The sequence below is a fragment of the Centrocercus urophasianus genome, unplaced genomic scaffold (genome assembly GCF_019232065.1).
Source record: "Centrocercus urophasianus isolate 14NV4802_14NV808 unplaced genomic scaffold, USGS_Curo_1.0 seq_12, whole genome shotgun sequence".
Classification (NCBI taxonomy): Eukaryota; Metazoa; Chordata; class Aves; order Galliformes; family Phasianidae; genus Centrocercus; species Centrocercus urophasianus.
In genome coordinates this window covers 28,960,634-28,978,239 of record NW_024884364.1, presented here as the reverse complement: position 1 = coordinate 28,978,239, position 17,606 = coordinate 28,960,634, and the positions used below count along the sequence as shown (strand labels likewise).

Here is a 17,606-nt window from a genome sequence, read left to right as displayed (position 1 = left end):
ATTAAATTGTCCAAGTGTAATATAAGTACTTCAGGTGCCTTGTCCTGCTGTAAATTATCTAAGAGAGATTTTAAATTTTAAGTACTGTACTTCATGCACATAAACAGGGAGAGTGTGCTTAATGCTCTATCAATCACCAGACCCATTTCCTGGCAAAAGAATTTTCTTTCCTTTTCCTTCATACTGTGTAAGTGTCCAGTATGTCAGCCTTTGTCTTTTCTTTTTTCACTGCTTGACAAATATTTCTGTAATCACAAGGAACGTGCTGTAAGCTTAAAAGTAAGGAGCAAGAACTGCTGTATCTATAGCAAAGATGCACTCTACAAAGCTTCAGTGGTAATTAATAAAAAGTGTCTTTAAAAGCCAAGCAGTTTTTCACTTAATCATCATTTCACAATTCACCAAAGTTTTAGAAGGCAGAATAAATTCAAATTGCTAACTGGGAACAGCGTGAGACCAAGCAATGCCTCCTATTCTGTGGGGAAAAAAAGAAGAAGAAAAAAAAAACATTTCCATTTTATATCACAGTGAGGACACAAAAAAACCCCCTTTTTTTTTTTTGCAAAGCAAGCAACTTGCATGCATACTGGATGAAAAGAAAGCCATAAGAGAGCCAGTCCTAGGGGAAGGGCTCTGCAGAGGGGTATCTCTTTTGGAGCATCTTTTCTTACCACGTCAGACCCTGCAGCTTGTTCACACAAAAGGCTGAGGAATCCTCCTGATGAATTCTAGCTTTCCTTCTGCTCCTGCTTCAGATCCAAATGACTTCTGATCCCCTAAAGCCAGAGATAAGGATGAGAGCCTGAAAGAAGCAGACAGACATGCATGCTGTCCTGTCCCCTTATTGTGTCTGATGGTAGCTGGCAGCATCACCTTAGTGCCTCCTGCTGTACAAAACAGACCTCCCCAAAAACTTCAGTAGTGTGCACTGCTCTTCCTTCTTTCCATTTTTCCTTAGCTAATGATGAAACAACTCCTCCCAACCAATCAGTCCTACAATGTTAACAGTATTCAATCCTAAAAAAAAAAAAAAAAAAAAAAAAGCTAAAAAGAAAAATGAAAAAGGCTTACTCAGTTTCCATGCTGGAAAAAAAAAGGGATCACTCCTTTTCCATGCTGTTCACAGCAATATTACATCTTCTAACAAGAGAGGATTCTCAAAGGCAGTGTGTAAAAATAAAACACAGCTCTCATGGTCTAAAAAGAAATATTTAGGTTAAAAACAACCCACCAAACTCTCACATCTCTGTTTAGTGTAATGAAATATATCCTTAGATTTATACACAAAAATTACCTTCATGTCTTGCATGTACATGAATCATGCCCCCCCTTGATTAATACATGTTTTACCTTCAGAAGGAACTTAATATAGACATCATCAGGGATAACATGTAGTGTTATTTTATTTTCCACCAAGTCCTACGCTGTTCTCTTCAGCATCCTAGTCCTGCCATGACAGTACCTGAAGCCATTTGGTTGGCAACAAACAAGCTTGCTGAGTTACAGCTCAGTCAGCACTGAAAACCAAATTAGCGTAAGGCTGAACAATACCTCTGCCTCTTGAAGTCCGGCAGTGAACAAAAGAATACACTAAAACAAGCATGTTGTTTTCACACCACTAGAGCAGTTTTCAAAGCAAACCCACCAAGTTTGTTCAAAAATTCCACACAATTAATGGTTGGTGTATGCTGGACAGACACTGTCCTGGAATGCTGTGGTTTGTGGACACGCATGCCATATAAAAACCTAAAGCATTGCTTAGCAACTATTTCTAGACCCTTTTCTTTACTTTTGTGGATTATTTCACATTTTCTATCCATGACTCAACAGCAAACTGCCAGAATAAGAGTCTTATCTCTCATAAAATGGAAGAATAACACTTCTGTCTCTTTCTTTCCAGGATTTCTTGTAATAGCCAGAATGTGTGAAAAATTAAGTCAGGAACAAAATTCCCACAGTCCCGAAACATTCCACAAATTCATGAAGCATTCCACATTTTTCTTAGGACAAGAAGGAACGACTTCAAGTTATGCCACAGGAGGTTCAGGTTGGGTATTAGGAACAATTTCTTCTCAGAAACAGTGGTGATGCAGTGGCACAGGCTGCCCAGGGAGGTGGTGCAGTCACCGTCCCTGGAGGTGTTCAGGAGCCGTGTGGATGTGGCACTGAGGGACGTGGGCAGTGAGCGTGGTAGGGCGGGTTCAGCGCTAGATCGCACGTACAACCGCACGCACGTATAACCATACGCACTCAGAGAGAAGCGCGCTGGCCGCCATATTGCCGCCTGCCTAACCGCACCGCGCATGCCCCCAGCGGCGGGCCCGCCATTGCCCCTCCGCTCGCATGCCGCCGAGTCACGTGTCTCCCGGCAGAGCTGGCGGCGGCGCTCGGGCTCCCCCCGGTGGGCCGCGGGGAGCCGTCCGTGTGAGACAGGGAGAGCAGGGCAGGGGAGCGGGGAGGCGGCGGGCAGCAGGCAGCAGGCAGCAGGTGAGGCGGCGTCGCGCGGAGGGGTGTCTCTCCCGCCCTACATAGCAGTGCGTGTGGGCGCCCTCTTCGTGTCTGCCAGCGCCCCTTGGCCTGGTGGGGGTCGGCCGTTGGGAGCAGAAGGGGCGGGGTTAGCTGCTGCGTTCCGCTCGCCTCGGCCCTGAGCCCGCAGCCTGCCCAGCGTAGTTAGAGCGGGCCCAGGGGCGTAAGAACCCGATTTGTAAGGACCGCTTCATATCAGGATATTGAATTTCAAGAGATTATTCATTGATTGGCTGTTTACGAGGGTTGATAGTGATAGGACAAGGGGGAATGGTTTTAAACTGAGACAGGGGAGGTTTAGGTTAGATATTAGGAGGAAGTTTTTCACACAGAGGTGGTGAGGCACTGGAACAGGTTGCCCAAGGAGGCTGTGGATGCCCCATCCCTGGAGGCATTCAAGGCCAGGCTGGATGTGGCTCTGGGCAGCCTGGTCTGCTGGTTGGCGACCCTGCACATAGCAGGGGGGTTGAAACTGGATGATCATTGTGGTCCTTTTCAACCCAGGCCATTCTGTGATTCTATCATCATTCCTTTTAAGTGGTACATAGGTGGGTTTAATGGACAAATAGAACAAAATTATCTTTACCAACAACCTAGTAGGAGAGAAAGCAGTGATCTGCATGCTGTGCTATGTTGCAAGTCCAGCGAGGTTACTGTCCCTCTGTACTTGGCACTGGTGAGGCTGCACCTTGAGGGCCCTGTTCAGTTTTTGTCCCCTCACTACAAGAAAGACATCAAGGCCCTGGAGTGTGTCCAGAGAAGGGCAGCAGAGCTGTGAGGGGTCTGGAGCACAAGTCTGTTGGGAAGCAGCTGGGGTTGTTCACTGGAATTCCTCTATGAAAAGCATAGTTCCAGTTTATGTTGCACTGAGTTTGTAGAAAGGCAGTAAAGCTTTGATCTTTTGGGAAGCAAGACGTGCATAACAAACCTGTGCCGCTGTTGCTATGGCAGGAGAAAGCTGTATTGTGATTTAATTTCCATTTACATTGTAATACTACTAGTACTGCTTCAGTAGAAATTAACAAGAAATTCAGAATTCACTGTTAGTCTGCAAAAGAAAGTATACTGGTCTGATTTTTTTGGTAGGGATTTCTTTGGTTCCAATAATATAACAAGATGAGACTTGAACAAGCTGTATAAGTTCACATAAACATACTTAATATGATTTTTAAAAAATGTATTTGTAGGTTTGTTTATAATGTATCTGCATCTGAAGAAATAGAAAGTGGTTTTATACGATGCTGACTAACACCATAGGACATCATTTAATGGTACATCAAGCAATGATTCCAAGAAGCCTGAAGCCGTTTTCCTATATCTGTGGCCATAGAATGTTGTCAGGCTACAAACCTAAAAGGAATGTCAAGGACTCTTACAAAATTCTTGAGCTTGAGGAAGGATGTTCACTCGATGATATCAGAAATTCATATCGAAGTCTTGCCAAAAAGTACCATCCAGACAGCGGTTCCATCACAGCAGATTCTGCAGCATTTGTGAAAGTAGAAGAAGCGTACAGAGTTGTGCTTAATGATGTGGCAAACAAAAAGAAATCCACTGAGAATAAGGAAGAGGAGGAGGAAGACCAGCTCAAATCAAACGCGCCACAGCATAGACACTACTTGAGTTTTGAAGGTGTTGGTTATGGAACACCAAGCCAAAGAGAAAAGCAGTACATGCAGTTCAGAGTAGACCGTGCTACTGAGCAAGTGTTGGCATACCGAACGCGGAGACTTGAAAACCAGTACGTTGCAACGGACCTTATGAGAGCCAAGGATGTGAGACAGAGCAAAAAAGTGAAGATAACTCAGGCAGTTGAACGGTTGGTCGAGGACCTCATCCAGGAATCAATGGCAAAAGGAGATTTTGACAACCTCAGCGGGAAAGGAAAACCTTTGCAGAAGTTTTCGGATTGTCCTCATATCGATCCTATGACTCACAACCTGAACAGGATTCTGATAGACAACGGATACCAGCCGGAGTGGATCCTCCTGCAGAAAGAAATCCGGGAAACGATCGAGCGATTAAGAAAGAGCTTAGTGGAATCCAGGAGTAAGCTCGGAGAGCCAATGACTCCGTATAGGCAAAAGGAATGGAATCACATCTGTGAGCAGTTCGTGGAAGATATCAGGAAGTTAAACAAAAGAATTGACAGCTTCAATTTAGTTGTTCCTATTCTGAGCAGACAAATGGTGCACTTCAGTGCAGACAGAGAAATCATTCGAGCACAAAAGACCTACGAAGCTTCGATGGAAAGCACGGAGACTTCTGATTCAGACACAAAGGAAAATGAAGGGGAAGGGGTTAAACGGTTTGGGTGGAAGTCTTCTCTACTGAAGTGGTTAAATACTACATTGAAATAAGATCATATTAGCTCACCTCTCTTGTCACGTTTTTGAATGCACTTTATAACTAAAACCTGTAGCGTGAGAGAAATTTCAGATTCACTGAAAATGTAAAATCCACCTGGCTGTTATACCTCTTGAAAGGAATTGGGGTGTCTGATGTTCACTTGTGGGTAATTAATTCTTTGTGAATGCTGCTAAGGAACAAGTGAATTCAGTTCTCCTATTGCAGCCCATTTTTCCTTCTGCTTAAATCAAAATTTGTGCTTTTCGGTGTATAATGATTTAATGATTTGTACAATGCTGTTTCTGTAACATGAAACCGACGCGTCAGTAAAACACTGTAAGGACAAAGTGGAAGTAAAAGTCTGGCTGTGCCCTTTACTTTGACCTTTATCCTTCCTTGTTTAAATGTCCTTTGGATAGCAGGCTGAGAAACATTAGGTTTTAATTCTCATTATGTTCCACGGGAATTGGATGTGAATTGCTGTTTAAATGAATGCAGTGACCCATGCGAAAAGCGCTAATTGTAAGTTGGATTCATTGCACGAGCGTAAATAGGAACCGGATTCCAATAAATCTGACTCTGATGGAATCCATTTTGGCTCTCCATGAAGTTAAGTATCAGCAGTTTAAATACTGAAGTTGCCATAATGGATGAGTCAGCATTCGGAATGGCTTTTGTGTACCTTTTAAAGCTACTTGGTTCTAATGGAGCAGATGAGACCTGATTCTCTGCACTTAGAGCCAGCCTTGTGCCTGTAGCATGAAAAGCTGCCAGGTGCAAAAGCCACTTTTTCAATAATTATAATGACGATTAAAAAAAAGGAAAGACGAACAAGGAATGGTAGTTTATATTTGCTCTAGATGTGGGATGGAGCAATTCAGTTTCAGTGTCACTGCTGTGTTTTGCCTTCATCTCTCTGAAGTCCGGCTCTCCAACCTTTTGTGCCAGCCGGAGTTTGTTCTGAGGGTTGTTTGAAGTTTGTGCTGAGGATTCTGGTGCCGCCTCTTTCAGCGTTACGGGAAGAAAGCGACGCGAAGGGCACCGAGCCCCGCGCACAGGGGAGCAGTACCGGAGGGGGCAGGGCCGCCCCCGCCCGGGAATACGGGGGGGGCGGAGCTTCGCTCGTGAAGGCGGAGGCACCGCCCAATCGTTGCGCTCCTTCCTCGCCCGGCCTCCAGTGACGTGCGGTACCGGCTTCCTATTGGAGGAGGGCCCCGTCGCTCGCCAGTCAGCCCGGGCTTTTGCCCCGCCCCCCCGGCAGGCGGAAGAGTCTCGCGCAGGACGGGGGTACGTGCGACCGCCGCTTCCCGCTCGCGCCGCGGTAGGGGGCGAAGGGGTGTGGGAGCAGGGGGGCGGCGGGGGCGGCAGGGGCTTGTGCGCTCGGCTCCCGCTCTCCGCTCAACGGCTCCCGCTTCCCGCCGCGTCTTCTCACCGTCCCCTCTCGCTGCTGGGGGAAGCTCGGGCCGGTACCTTCCGTCCCGGACGGGGCAACGCGCGGCAGCTCTGCGCTCTCCGGGCTCGAGGGCCCGGCCGCGCCGCCCGCCCCGGTGCCGTGACCTTTTGGCGGAGTCGCGGGCCTGGGCTGGGGGCGGGGACGTGGAGGTCCGTAGGCCGCCCTCAGCGTGACGGCCGCCGGCGGGGCTCGGGTCGCCGCTGTGGGGGCTTGAGTCCCTCGGGGTAACGGAGCGGTCACGGCACCTTGGAGCCGGGCGTCGTGCTGAGGGCTGCAGGGGGCCGTTGTCCGTTCGATGCCTTGGCCCCTTAGCCGTAGGGTTATTAATCGGAAAGTTCCTGTCCTTTCTTTTACCGCCGTGCCTGAAACGCAGGCGATACGGTATTGTGTGTGGGAAACTGAAAGTGAAACTCACGTGGTGGCAGAAATGGGGGAGTGGTGCAGCGGGGACCACTGGCACAGAGCGGGGTGGAAGTGCTACTGTAAGGTCCTTGCAGTGACTGCCGAGTATCCTCTGCTCCTCCACTAGTTCTTGTGTATTGCATGTATATGGCTTACAGCGTGTTCAAACCGATGTCTTGTGAAAGGTGCTTTCTCCTTCCCTGAGGAAGGGAGGAAGGAATATGTTCTTCATGGCTTTCAGTGGCTCTTCCTCTGGCCTGTCTTTTGCTTTCTGCTTGGAAATAGCAGGCCCCATTCTTTGTAGCCTAGCAGTATTGCAGCCTAAGACAGTTTTCCCTGTGCAGGTTTTTTCGCTTCCTTATCACCGCTTTCACATTTTGTTCACATGGGACCAGTCTTTTTGGGGGAGAGAACCTAACTTTACGAAGAAACTTTTATGTTCCAGGCCTCATGTGGTATGTTGTTTTGCCTCATTCAAGTGAATGATACCCTAGTTGCTTTAACCCAGGTGCTGGCACCTACTGAATGTTATTTCTGCAGCAGCTATAACTGTCCCAGTTATTTTTTAGTCCCAGTTTGTTCTTGCTTGGACAGGGATGGTGTTGTCCTCTCATAGACAGAAATATCTGTCTGTGGTGGGCATGGAGTGAGGAAACGCTCAGTCACGCAGGAAGGGATGGTGCATCACTGCCTTTAGTTGTGTGACTGTGAATTCTCTACACATGCAGATCTATAGAAATATGAAGACAAATGTTATTTTTACTCTTGCGTGGCACTCTTCTAATTGTATGAGAGATTGTACAAGTAATTGTACGAGAGACTCCTTTGTGTAATTCTGCGTGGCATCAGTTAATGTTTACATTATATAAGGAAAAAGGGCAGAGACATCAGCTCCTTTATCCCCATTACTGCCAGAAGCCCACTCTAGCACTCCTCTTTGTGAAATCGAAGCTGGTTTCTAGCATTAGACACATGTAGAAATAATTCCAAACTTCTTGTCTGTCTTGTGTTGCAAAAACACTATGCTATGTTTCCCAATGTCTGCCATTCTAGTGAAAGAGGAAAATTGTACAGTCAGTTACAAGTCTTTGCTGTTGAAAGACTGCCAGCAGATAGTGCTTATCTCATCTCTTCGCATCATCGAGGTGCTTTTCTTCTCAGCACAAAGATGAGGTTACAGCAAAGTGTAGGTTGGTGAGTCAGTATTTCTGGTAAAATATGCTTTGGTATAAAGCTGCTCCATATCTTAAAATGTATATTAAAAAAAAATATTTTAAAAAAGGTCAGTGCAGCACTAGAATCATAGAATCATAGAATGGCCTGGGTTGACAAGGACCACAATGATCATCCAGTTTCAACCCCCTGCTGTGTACAGAGTCACCAACCACTGGACCAGGCTGCCCAGAGCCACATCCAGCCTGGCCTTGAATGCCTCCAGGGATGGGGCATCCACAGCCTCCTTGGGCACTACATTCACTCACTTGTCACTTATGCAGTTGTGAAAATTCTGTTTGATACTCAAAACAGTTGAGAGGGGTTTTGTCTCAGATTTTTCATGTGACCAAAATGCCTCTGTTTTGTTTTTAAACTTAGTGCTTAAACGTGTTTAGTAAGTAAGAGGATCGTACCATGTGCTAAGTTTATTGTGACTGACTTGGTGGCGTTGAACGGGTCTTACTGTGTGATGTACGTACTATGTACATACGTATGTTAGTACTATGTACCAGATGCCACCTGTTATTTGCTTTGAACATTGGTTTAATTAAATTGGCTGGCCAAGCAAACCATTTAACACCTTTAAGTACATCAGTACTATTAAAACTGTGTGTTACGGGAAAAGAATCTGAAAGAAAATACAGATTTGAAAAAATAGGTCTTCAAAAAGTATGGAATCATAGACTCATTAAGGCTGGAAAAGATCTCTAAGATCCCCCAGTGCAACCACCAGCCCACCCCCCCACGCCCACTGCCCACGTCCCTCAGTGCCACATCCACACGGCTCCTGAACACCTCAGGGACGGTGACTGCACCACCTCCCTGGGCAGCCTGTGCCACTGCAGCACCGCTCTTGCTGAGAAGTTGTTCCTGATACCCAACCTGAACCTCACCTGGTGCAACTTCAGGCCATTCCCTTTGTCCTATCACTGTTAGCCAGGAGCAGAGACTGACCCCCACCTCACCACAGCATCCTCTCAGGTGGTTGTAGAAAGCGATGAGGTCTGTCCTGAGCCTCCTCTTCTCCAGGCTGAGCAAGCCTATCTCCCTCAGCTGCTCCTTCTGAGAGTATTAGCAGGCAAGATAATAAATTTGGTGGATTTGACAGAAATGCCATTGTTCTCAGTAGAGAAGGAAAAAAACAAAACCAACAAAAACATGCTGCATTACCTACTCCTGCTTGTGGCCAGCTGTACTGCAGAGCATAACCTGTATAGTCCGCAGTGAAGACAGTGACAGGAGCCATGGGCTGCATTCTGCCCTGAGTGATCAAGAGGGTGTGAGGGGAAGAGAGAGATTCTGGCAGGAAGAATAGATTTCTGCTTGAGGAAGATAAACAGTTTCATGGACTGAAGAGGAACAAATGAAGTACATCTGGAATCATTTTGAGAGTGCAAAACAAGGAAGGGCCACCCGAGCACTGATGAACTTTGCTTTCATTTTTCTATGTATGAAGATCTGTGACTGATCATCCGGCTGCAAAGGAGGACATCCCTTACCCTTGGTATTAGTTGTTTTTCACTGAGGTGATTGCTTTTCCACTGTGATAGAAAGACACTATATTCTCTTTTTTGTTTGGAGACAGGAAATACAGGCATCTTATCTAAGATTCCTTTATCAGACTCAAAGATCAGGTTCTGCTCTGCATGTGAAGTCCTGCCCTATGTCTCTTACTCTTTTTTTTAACTGCCAGTGATAGGATTACAGTTCAGTGGTGAAGCTTAGGGTGAAATGTTTTTGCTTTTTTGGCTCCCGCTTTTGTTTCTATACGTTACAAATAAATAAGCAGTATGTTTACATCTCAGGTACGATGCATCGAGTGCAGTGCTCATGTGCTGATTTTATATTGTAACTCTGTTTGTGATGGAGTTTATTTAATGAAGCTCAATGGAACAGCTATAGAATGTGTGGAATACTTCTGAAAAAATATACATTTTAAAGACTGCTCATGACAGTTTGTCAAACATCTTGAGTTTTTACCATTCTGTGCTAAATATATTCTTGGCCGTGTTTCAGGTGCTTAGAACGCTGCTGTTAATGGAAGAATTCATGTGTAAGTGCAGAACAAGAGCAGCAGTCTAATCTGTGAGGAAATGGCAGGATTCTTGGACAACTTCCGGTGGCCAGAATGTGAGTGTATTGACTGGAGTGAAAGAAGAAATGCCATTGCTTCCATAGTTGCTGGTGTATTGGTAAGTTATGAATACGTGAGTGTTTGCTCCTCTGTGAGAGGAGCTGGGTTGTAACCATGCTGACAAATTTGGAAATACAACAAATTTATTTTTGTAAAATTTTGTGGAGTTTTGCTGTTAACTGCACCTTGATCCAGCATATTTCTCAGATTTTTTTTTTTCCCAAGTATAACCATTAGCCATCCTTTTTTACGGATGACATAAATTTGCATTTTATTTAATTTTCCAGGCTGGATGTGGCTCTGGGCAGCCTGGTCTGGTGGTTGGCAACCCTGCCTGTGGCAGGGGGATTGAATCTGGATGATCCTTGTGGTCCTTTTCAACCCAGGCCATTCTATGATCGCAATAATAATAAACTGGTCCTACTATCTCTTCTTTAAAAAAAGATTGCAATTCCTAATGGAGTTTTGGCAAAATTACTTACATTATTCATAGTTTATGTTTCGGATCCTTGTCCTTAAAGTAGTACAGAGAACTCAGCCATAGGCTGAGGTGTAATTTGAATAGAAGCAGAACCAATTCTCCAGTGCTTCTGTGAAAACATCCGCTTTAAGGTATAATGCAGAACTCGCTTAACAAACGTTTAGTCTGACTTGAAGCTAGTCACTTTCTCTGTCAGTATTTGATAAAGGAAAATTAAATGATGTACAGAAACATTTGACATGTTTTGTCAGTCTGTTTTTGTGCCCTTCCTGCCTCATAGTACTGGTGTTATTTATTTCTAGTTTTTCACAGGTTGGTGGATAATGATAGATGCTGCAGTAGTTTACCCAAAGCCAGAGCAAATGAACCACGCGTTCCATACCTGTGGGGTGTTTTCAACACTAGCTTTTTTCATGTAAGTGTATATAGAAGGGAGTTCTTTCACTGTATAGTAAATATGAGCTCTTAAACACCATCTTTACTAGACCATATACATATGGCAAAACTTTGTTATAAATTACTTCTGAGTAATCTTGTATCTATTGTGACGATGTAAACGTGGCAAGCTTGAGGGAGAAGTAATGGGTTTTAGTGAAAAGAAATGAGTTTTTATTGGAGAGAAAAAAAAGATACTTATGGATATTTCTTGTTATTTGGTATTTTGAAGTTTGTTTTTCTTCCTTAGCAGTCTAATTTAAGAAAACAAATGCCCCCCCCCCCCGTTACAGGACACGTCTCACTTGAAGATCTCTGCTATTCATTGCAAAGCAGAGACATCAAAAAGCATTTTACAGTCATGAGACTACTGTGTTACTGACCATTATTGTTCCTGAAAAGTGACTTTAGTGCTACTAAAAACTTAAACAGATGGCCAAAAAATGACCAGCGATGTTTCAGTCACTTTAAAAAAAGGCAGTTCTGATTTTTCAGCTTACAGGTCTGTTAATGCAAACATTTAGGTAAACTTCAGCAGGAATATAGGGTTTGCTTGAAGGCCAGTTGGGATCCCTCCATTAGGGGTGATGTAATACTGTGTGACCGTACAGAATGGCAGTAATTCTTCCAGAGTTTTTTCCACCTTTTAAAAAAAAACCAAACAAATGAAAGCTTTATACTTGGGATTTTTAACTGATAACTTGAAATGTCCACGCTTTTTTTGTTCCTAGGATAAATGCTGTATCAAATGCACAGGTGAGAGGAGACAGCTACAGTGATGGATGCTTAGGAAGAACAGGTAAATTAAAATAATGCTGGGTTAAAGGACTGATGTTTTAAGGAATTGTTGTTTTGTTTTCATGCAGTGGTTAAATAATAATCAGAAGCTAAGAAGTAGGACAGAGGTTCTGTTAATTCTTTACAAAATTAACACTTGAAGGTAAGTACTGTCATTGTTAAAAAGCAAATTTGGGAAAATTTGATCTCTTTATAGTGTGAACACCTGAAGTTTTCTCTGCTTGTCCTGTATACTTGTTCAGAGAAATAAATTTCTGCCTAGTGGTAAGCAATGGAGCTGAGTTCCTTCTGAATCTGTTATTTTAGAGTGCACTGCAAATGTTGTTTCCTCGGTATGTCACCCACTGTGTGATGTCTGTAGGCCTGCTGCTCTCTCTCTTCTTTCATTCATAATTCCCTTACTATTTCCTATGTGGCTCCCAGCATCAGTTTTCATGTGATCTGCAGGACATCTCATGGGAAATCTGGGAGGATTTACTCATTTGAATGAGGCTACGATGCCTTCCTGTGTTTCATTCTTAAGTCTGTTGGAGTAAATCTTTGCACATAAAGATTTTTCCCTTACCACGAGTGAGCAAGTTGGTTATTTGCAGAGGCTTCATCCTCCGTTCTGAGTGGGCAATGTCTTGCAGTGTGGGGTCTCCAGCATTTCAATTAGTTGTCTACCTTGACCTTTCCTTGAGGAGGATGGCATGTAAGGGAAAGGGACCTCTTGGGTCACCGAGTAAATTAAGGGATTTCACCCATATGAAAATACCTTTCTGAAGTAAACACAGGAAGGGTTTTTTTGTGTATCTTATCAGGATGCCATGCTTACCTCCGAAAAACTATAACTTTGGCAGTGTACCTCTTAAGTAGTCCACTCCATGTGACGTTAAATGATGTTACGGGCATTCCCTTCAGATGAGGAGAAATTTCTGGTAACTGTTTGCTAATATCCACCTCCTATCTACCTTGTTAAAGAAGACAATTTTTGGATGATGTTATCCTTTACACAGGGTTTAACCCTTTCCTTTTGAACCTTCTGTGTCTGATCATAGGTCACTACATGTACACTATCATCACTATGTGGTTCTCAGGGCTTTTAATATTTCCTGCAGGTGCTCGTGTTTGGCTCTTCATTGGCTTTATGCTGATGTTTGGTTCACTCATTGCTTCAATGTGGATTCTTTTTGGAGCATATGTTACACAGAGTAAGTTTCTTTATTGATTAGTTTTAGAAATGGGTTTCACTGCTTTCTGGAAGTATCATCAAGTTTGATGTGAAGTATTCTGTTTCAGCTTGGTATGTATCTTGTGATATGGTGGTTTGTTTATGAGCTTCATTTTCCTGAAGGCTGTGAATGTGAAAATCTCTAACATGTTGGACCCTTCACAGTCCTTTACTGTATGGATTTGAGGATTGCTTGATGAAATTGAAGTTAGGAACTACCACAATGAACCATTTCAAGCAGTTCAGATATATACAAGTGTTCTATATAAAGTACAGACACTGGTAGCTGTTACTGTTATTCAGGAACTGCTACCAAGTACTGTTCTAAGAGCAAACCAAGCAAAACCAAAAAGCAACCAAACACAATGCCCGAACTCTTGATTGAAATCTAAAAGTGTTTTTAAAATTACAGATTGTCTTCTGGCATTGAACTTTATTTTTAGATATAGAAAATACTTCTGCTGAAAGACAGAATATCTAGAAGAGTGGAAGTGTGGTCTGTCCTTGCTAGAGCAATGCAAAGCACCTACTTTTCTTGTTGGTGATGAGTGTTTTAGAAACCCTTTCCTGCACAAAAGAATCTTAATATTTCCTTTGTTACTTACTTTGCAGACATCAATGTTTACCCTGGATTAGCAGTGTTTTTCCAGAATGCATTGATATTTTTCAGGTAAGATACCTGGATCAGCTTCCTTCCTTTTGAAGGAGTATTGCACACACCTGCTTTCATCCACATAAGTACTTCTGGAAATTTAATTCTAACCAAAGCTCACACCAGACTTGATCTTTGACAATGTGGAGCTCTGCTGACAGTGCAGAGCCCCATTTCAGTTAATTACCTGATCTGATCTTCACTTGAGGAGTGAAACCTGTGAGGCAGAGATCACTTGGCTCACAGAGTAAACTGGCACAATATAGAGAACTGATGTGATGATATTAATCATTTTATAAACAGATCCAATTATTACTTTTCTTACTCTGCTATCACTTACTACCCTGTTTGCTCCAGTGCTTAGAAGCAATTCTTTAATTACCCTTCTTAGAGACAGAGCACTGTTCAGAGATTCATGTTCTTGTTTATAGAATCATAGAATGGCTTAGGTTGGAGGAGACCTCAAGGATCATCTAGATCCAACCCCTGCCGTGGTGCCCTCCATCAGTTCAGGCTGCCCGGGGTCCCATTCCAGCCTGGCCTTGAGCGCCTCCAGGAATGGGGCACCCACAACCTCTCTGAGCAACTTGTTCCAGTGCCTCAACACTCTCTAAGTAAAAAGTTTCTTCTTAACATCTAACCTAAATTTCCCCTCTGTTGTCTTCAAGCCATTCCTCTTTGTCCTATCACTATCAGGCCACCTAAAATGCCAGTTCCCCTCCAGCTTGTAAGCTCCCTTAAAGTACTGGAAGGCCACAATGAGGTCTCCCTGGAGCCTTCTCATTTCCAAGCTACACAAGCCCAACTCCCTCAAGCTTTCTTTACAGGAGAGGTGCTCCAGCCCACTGATCATCTTCATGGCTCTCCTCTGGAGCCTGTCCTACAGCTCTGCTTATTCCTGTAGGATGGGGTCTCACAAGGGCAGGGTAGAGAGGGACCGTCACCTCCCTCTCCCTTCTGGCCACCCCTCTGTTACTGCCATGCAACCAATTCTTTATCCACCTAACAGTCCAAGCCTTGTTAGTCCAGTTCTTTCTGGACTAGTGTATGTATGACTAAGTGATGACAGTTTTCTGGGTGAAATATTCAGTGTCTATGACACAATGGATAATGGCAGTATCCTCTCTGTACAACAAACGCCTTAGCATCTCTCCTGCCAGCAGTAGGTGAGACATCCTATTGCCTTTTTCTTTACTATTTCATAGCAATGGCTAGCTTATCTAATACCTGATAGACTTAGATTTGTTCCTGATGGGTGAAAAGTTCCCTGAACATTCTCTGATTTACAAACTTCCTCTTTTGGAAGTTCTTATCCGCCTAAGTTAGTGTGCTGTTTTCCTTCTAGTACTGTGTTAAATGCTGGGCAGTGATCACTACTGCCTGACTCTTCTATGACTTTGTTTGGAAAACCAGTTATGTTCTTGTGCAAAATAGCAGTCCCTAAATCTGTTTTGTACTCTTGCATGACTAAAGTCAAGAAACAGAAAAATAGATACTAATGTGAATAGAAGTTAAAATTGCTGAAAAGACATTGATTTTTGCTGTGTAACAGTGTAAGATTGTACGTTAACTATTAAAATGCCCTTTTCCTCTTTATGTATGGCCTGATTTTTTTTTTTTTTTTCCCCTTTCTTTTTCTTCTTCAGTACTCTGATCTACAAGTTTGGAAGAACAGAGGAGTTATGGGGATGAGAGATCACAATACAGCATTGTCTATTCCATAGTTGCTCTGTTGTACTCTGTATGTAGATATTTACGTTTATTTGTTCTCGTTTTGCTTTCTAAATAGTATGAACTGAGACAAACTACGATTTCTGTAATAAGCTCCCTCTTTTCATAGGACAGATTTGTGAATATGTACATATGACTGTATATATCTTAAAAAGGGAAAGTCAGGCTTTCTGAAATCTTCAGGCTTATTTCTTCAAATACATGAGTTTCCATTGACTGTTAAGACTCGATCTTCCAAACCTTCACACGTGTGAGAGGCTTCAGTTGAACTGCAAGTGAGTAAGCAGGATGGAAGGGATTGATATCTTTATGCATAGGTGAGCTATTCCTGATTATTAAGAGCTGACAGTAAGGGCTGCTTGCATACCTGGAGGGGAGTGGTAGCTCGTGGAAGTGACCTTTTATTTCCTGAGGGTAAATTCTACTGTATGCTGAGTTAAGGGTTGAGTTTTATGTTTTTCTGAACGGTTATATCCAATTAAGCAGCTTTTGTGTGTGTGTAAAAGGTTATGAGTTTTTAAACAAGACCCTATTTTAAGTAGGTTCTGCATGACCGATCCAGCTGTACTTGATTACCATTGCACAAATGAAACTTGGTAGCAGCACGGAATTTATTTCTTGCTGTTCAGTGTAATAGATGCCAATCAGTATTTATTGTATATACTAGAATTTCAAAAACCCTGCAACTGCTGCCAATTGTTAGGGAATAGAAAGAATAGGTGAGAATCAGACTGACAGCTTAAAAATTATGCTCAAATAGATTTTCTTCAGGGGAAGCTTTTTGTTGAGAAATGAGCGGTTCTGCTGCCACCTGTTATTACCTTAGGTAATGGAATAGGTGAGTGCTTCAGATGGGAATATAGCAGATTGCGTTATTGCTAACAGTCTTACCTTGAAATAAGTGCCAGTTTTAGGACTGTTGCTTGCCCCAGTTTAAATGTATATATGTTCCAAATTTCACAGGTATTTTATAGGGTATTTTATAGGAATGTGTTCACTATTGGAATCCATTTTCTTCGATCTGGAGCATACAGAAAGGGAGAACAGCAGTGTTTTATGGCTTTGGACTGATGTTGTATATTCATCTTGCTGTTGGTGACTTCCTTGTAAGTTCTATGTGTTTTTAAAGCAGTTGAATCTACCTTGTGTCTGAAAGCTTTTATAACTTTCCATGTATCAAGATTGCTGACCAAGTGGCATTAAACTTCAGAACGTAACATACGTGCATGGTTACTGCATACCGTTAGTCATCTAATTGCTCCCTTGGGGGAATCTTTCCAGTGAACAGAGTATGAAGCAAATTCTGCAGCTGAAACTGTGCTACTGGCTAGACTAACTTCCATCCTCATTGTGTCATCCTGCAGTGAGTTACTGTATATTCACTGGTGTTAATCACAGCTTTGTACATACATTGTCTGGTTGGTTGTAATTCCAGAAAACTGCAATAAACTTTATCTTATGTTCTCCAAATAATGAACATGAGCAGGTAATTGGGCAGTAGTAGTCTACTGAACAGCTGAAGTGATTCAGACTTTTAAGAGAGTCTTGCAAAACCTCATATTTAAAACCAAGGTTTTTGTTTTCATGTCTCCCACATTCTCATACAGGAGAATGGTTGTTGGCTTTTCTACTAAGTGAGAAACAAAGGTAGCCTCTAACTAATTCCTAAGTCTATGTCTGACATCTGACACTTGAACAGCACAAGCTGAGGTAAACGCTTCACTCTGGAAGAACTCTTCCAGTGTACCTTACTGTAAGTTTCTAGTAAAGAAACTTTTTTTAAGAGTACCCAGCAAAGTGCTTCTTTCTGAGGTTATCTCTGTTTTCTGCCGGAAGCTCGCTTGCTGTCTGCATAGCTGCTGATAGGAGACACTGTAGAAGCTGCATCTCTTCCAGCAGCTGAAGCTCAGAATGTATTTGGTGTAAGAACCATGCGGAGAACATGAACGTGTGCCAACATTATTCAGAGTAACCCTAGGTCTTTTACAGCATGGATTGTTCCAGCAGAGTCCAAGATGATCAGGAGTTGCACATTGTAGGTTACACCTTGGCCTGCTATGGTTGGCAGTTATGAAGCTTATCTTTGAGTTCACCCTAACAGTTTTTGTTTTGGTGGCCTATTTGTGCAACTAAGAAATAGTAAATAACCCTCCATAAGAGAAGTCTACTATGTAGTCTCTGTAGTACAGTGTACTTACAAGTTGTATTCTGTACTGC

At 43.1% G+C, this 17,606-nt stretch overlaps 2 protein-coding genes across 5 annotated transcripts; both read left to right on the top strand.

The window, feature by feature from the left end:
* Nucleotides 1-2,399: 2,399 nt before the first annotated feature.
* DNAJC28 (DnaJ heat shock protein family (Hsp40) member C28) lies at nucleotides 2,400-5,252 on the top strand. Of its 2 annotated transcripts, none has more exons than XM_042810260.1 (2): nucleotides 2,400-2,487; nucleotides 3,714-5,252. In XM_042810260.1, the coding sequence occupies exon 2, from the start codon at nucleotides 3,765-3,767 to the stop codon at nucleotides 4,884-4,886; it is 1,122 nt and encodes a 373-aa protein (XP_042666194.1). In that variant the 5' UTR covers nucleotides 2,400-2,487; nucleotides 3,714-3,764; the 3' UTR covers nucleotides 4,887-5,252. The 2 variants fall into 2 exon arrangements, with proteins under 2 accessions (XP_042666194.1, XP_042666195.1); XM_042810261.1 differs by having other exon boundaries at nucleotides 2,417-2,480.
* An 857-nt stretch (nucleotides 5,253-6,109) lies between these two features.
* On the top strand, nucleotides 6,110-16,859 carry TMEM50B (transmembrane protein 50B). 3 transcript variants are annotated; one of them, XM_042809747.1, is made up of 7 exons: nucleotides 6,110-6,162; nucleotides 9,962-10,137; nucleotides 10,863-10,975; nucleotides 11,727-11,794; nucleotides 12,894-12,986; nucleotides 13,619-13,676; nucleotides 15,305-16,859. In XM_042809747.1, exons 2-7 carry the CDS (start codon nucleotides 10,039-10,041, stop codon nucleotides 15,348-15,350), a joined length of 477 nt encoding a protein of 158 aa, XP_042665681.1. In that variant the 5' UTR covers nucleotides 6,110-6,162; nucleotides 9,962-10,038; the 3' UTR covers nucleotides 15,351-16,859. The 3 variants fall into 3 exon arrangements, with proteins under 3 accessions (XP_042665681.1, XP_042665683.1, XP_042665682.1); XM_042809749.1 differs by lacking the exon at nucleotides 6,110-6,162 and adding an exon at nucleotides 6,169-6,196; XM_042809748.1 differs by lacking the exon at nucleotides 6,110-6,162 and adding an exon at nucleotides 6,635-7,185.
* The last annotated feature ends 747 nt before the right edge of the window (nucleotides 16,860-17,606 follow it).

Bases quoted from the DNA above. Each gene is read 5' to 3' on its own strand.
- DNAJC28 (XM_042810260.1), top strand. From the start codon at position 3,765: ATGCTGACTAACACCATAGGACATCATTTAATGGTACATCAAGCAATG.
- TMEM50B (XM_042809747.1), top strand. From the start codon at position 10,039: ATGGCAGGATTCTTGGACAACTTCCGGTGGCCAGAATGTGAGTGTATT. The intron at 11,795-12,893 runs GTAAATTAAAAT...TATTTCCTGCAG, and splicing joins TGGATGCTTAGGAAGAACAG to GTGCTCGTGTTTGGCTCTTC. The intron at 12,987-13,618 runs GTAAGTTTCTTT...CTTACTTTGCAG, and splicing joins TGGAGCATATGTTACACAGA to ACATCAATGTTTACCCTGGA.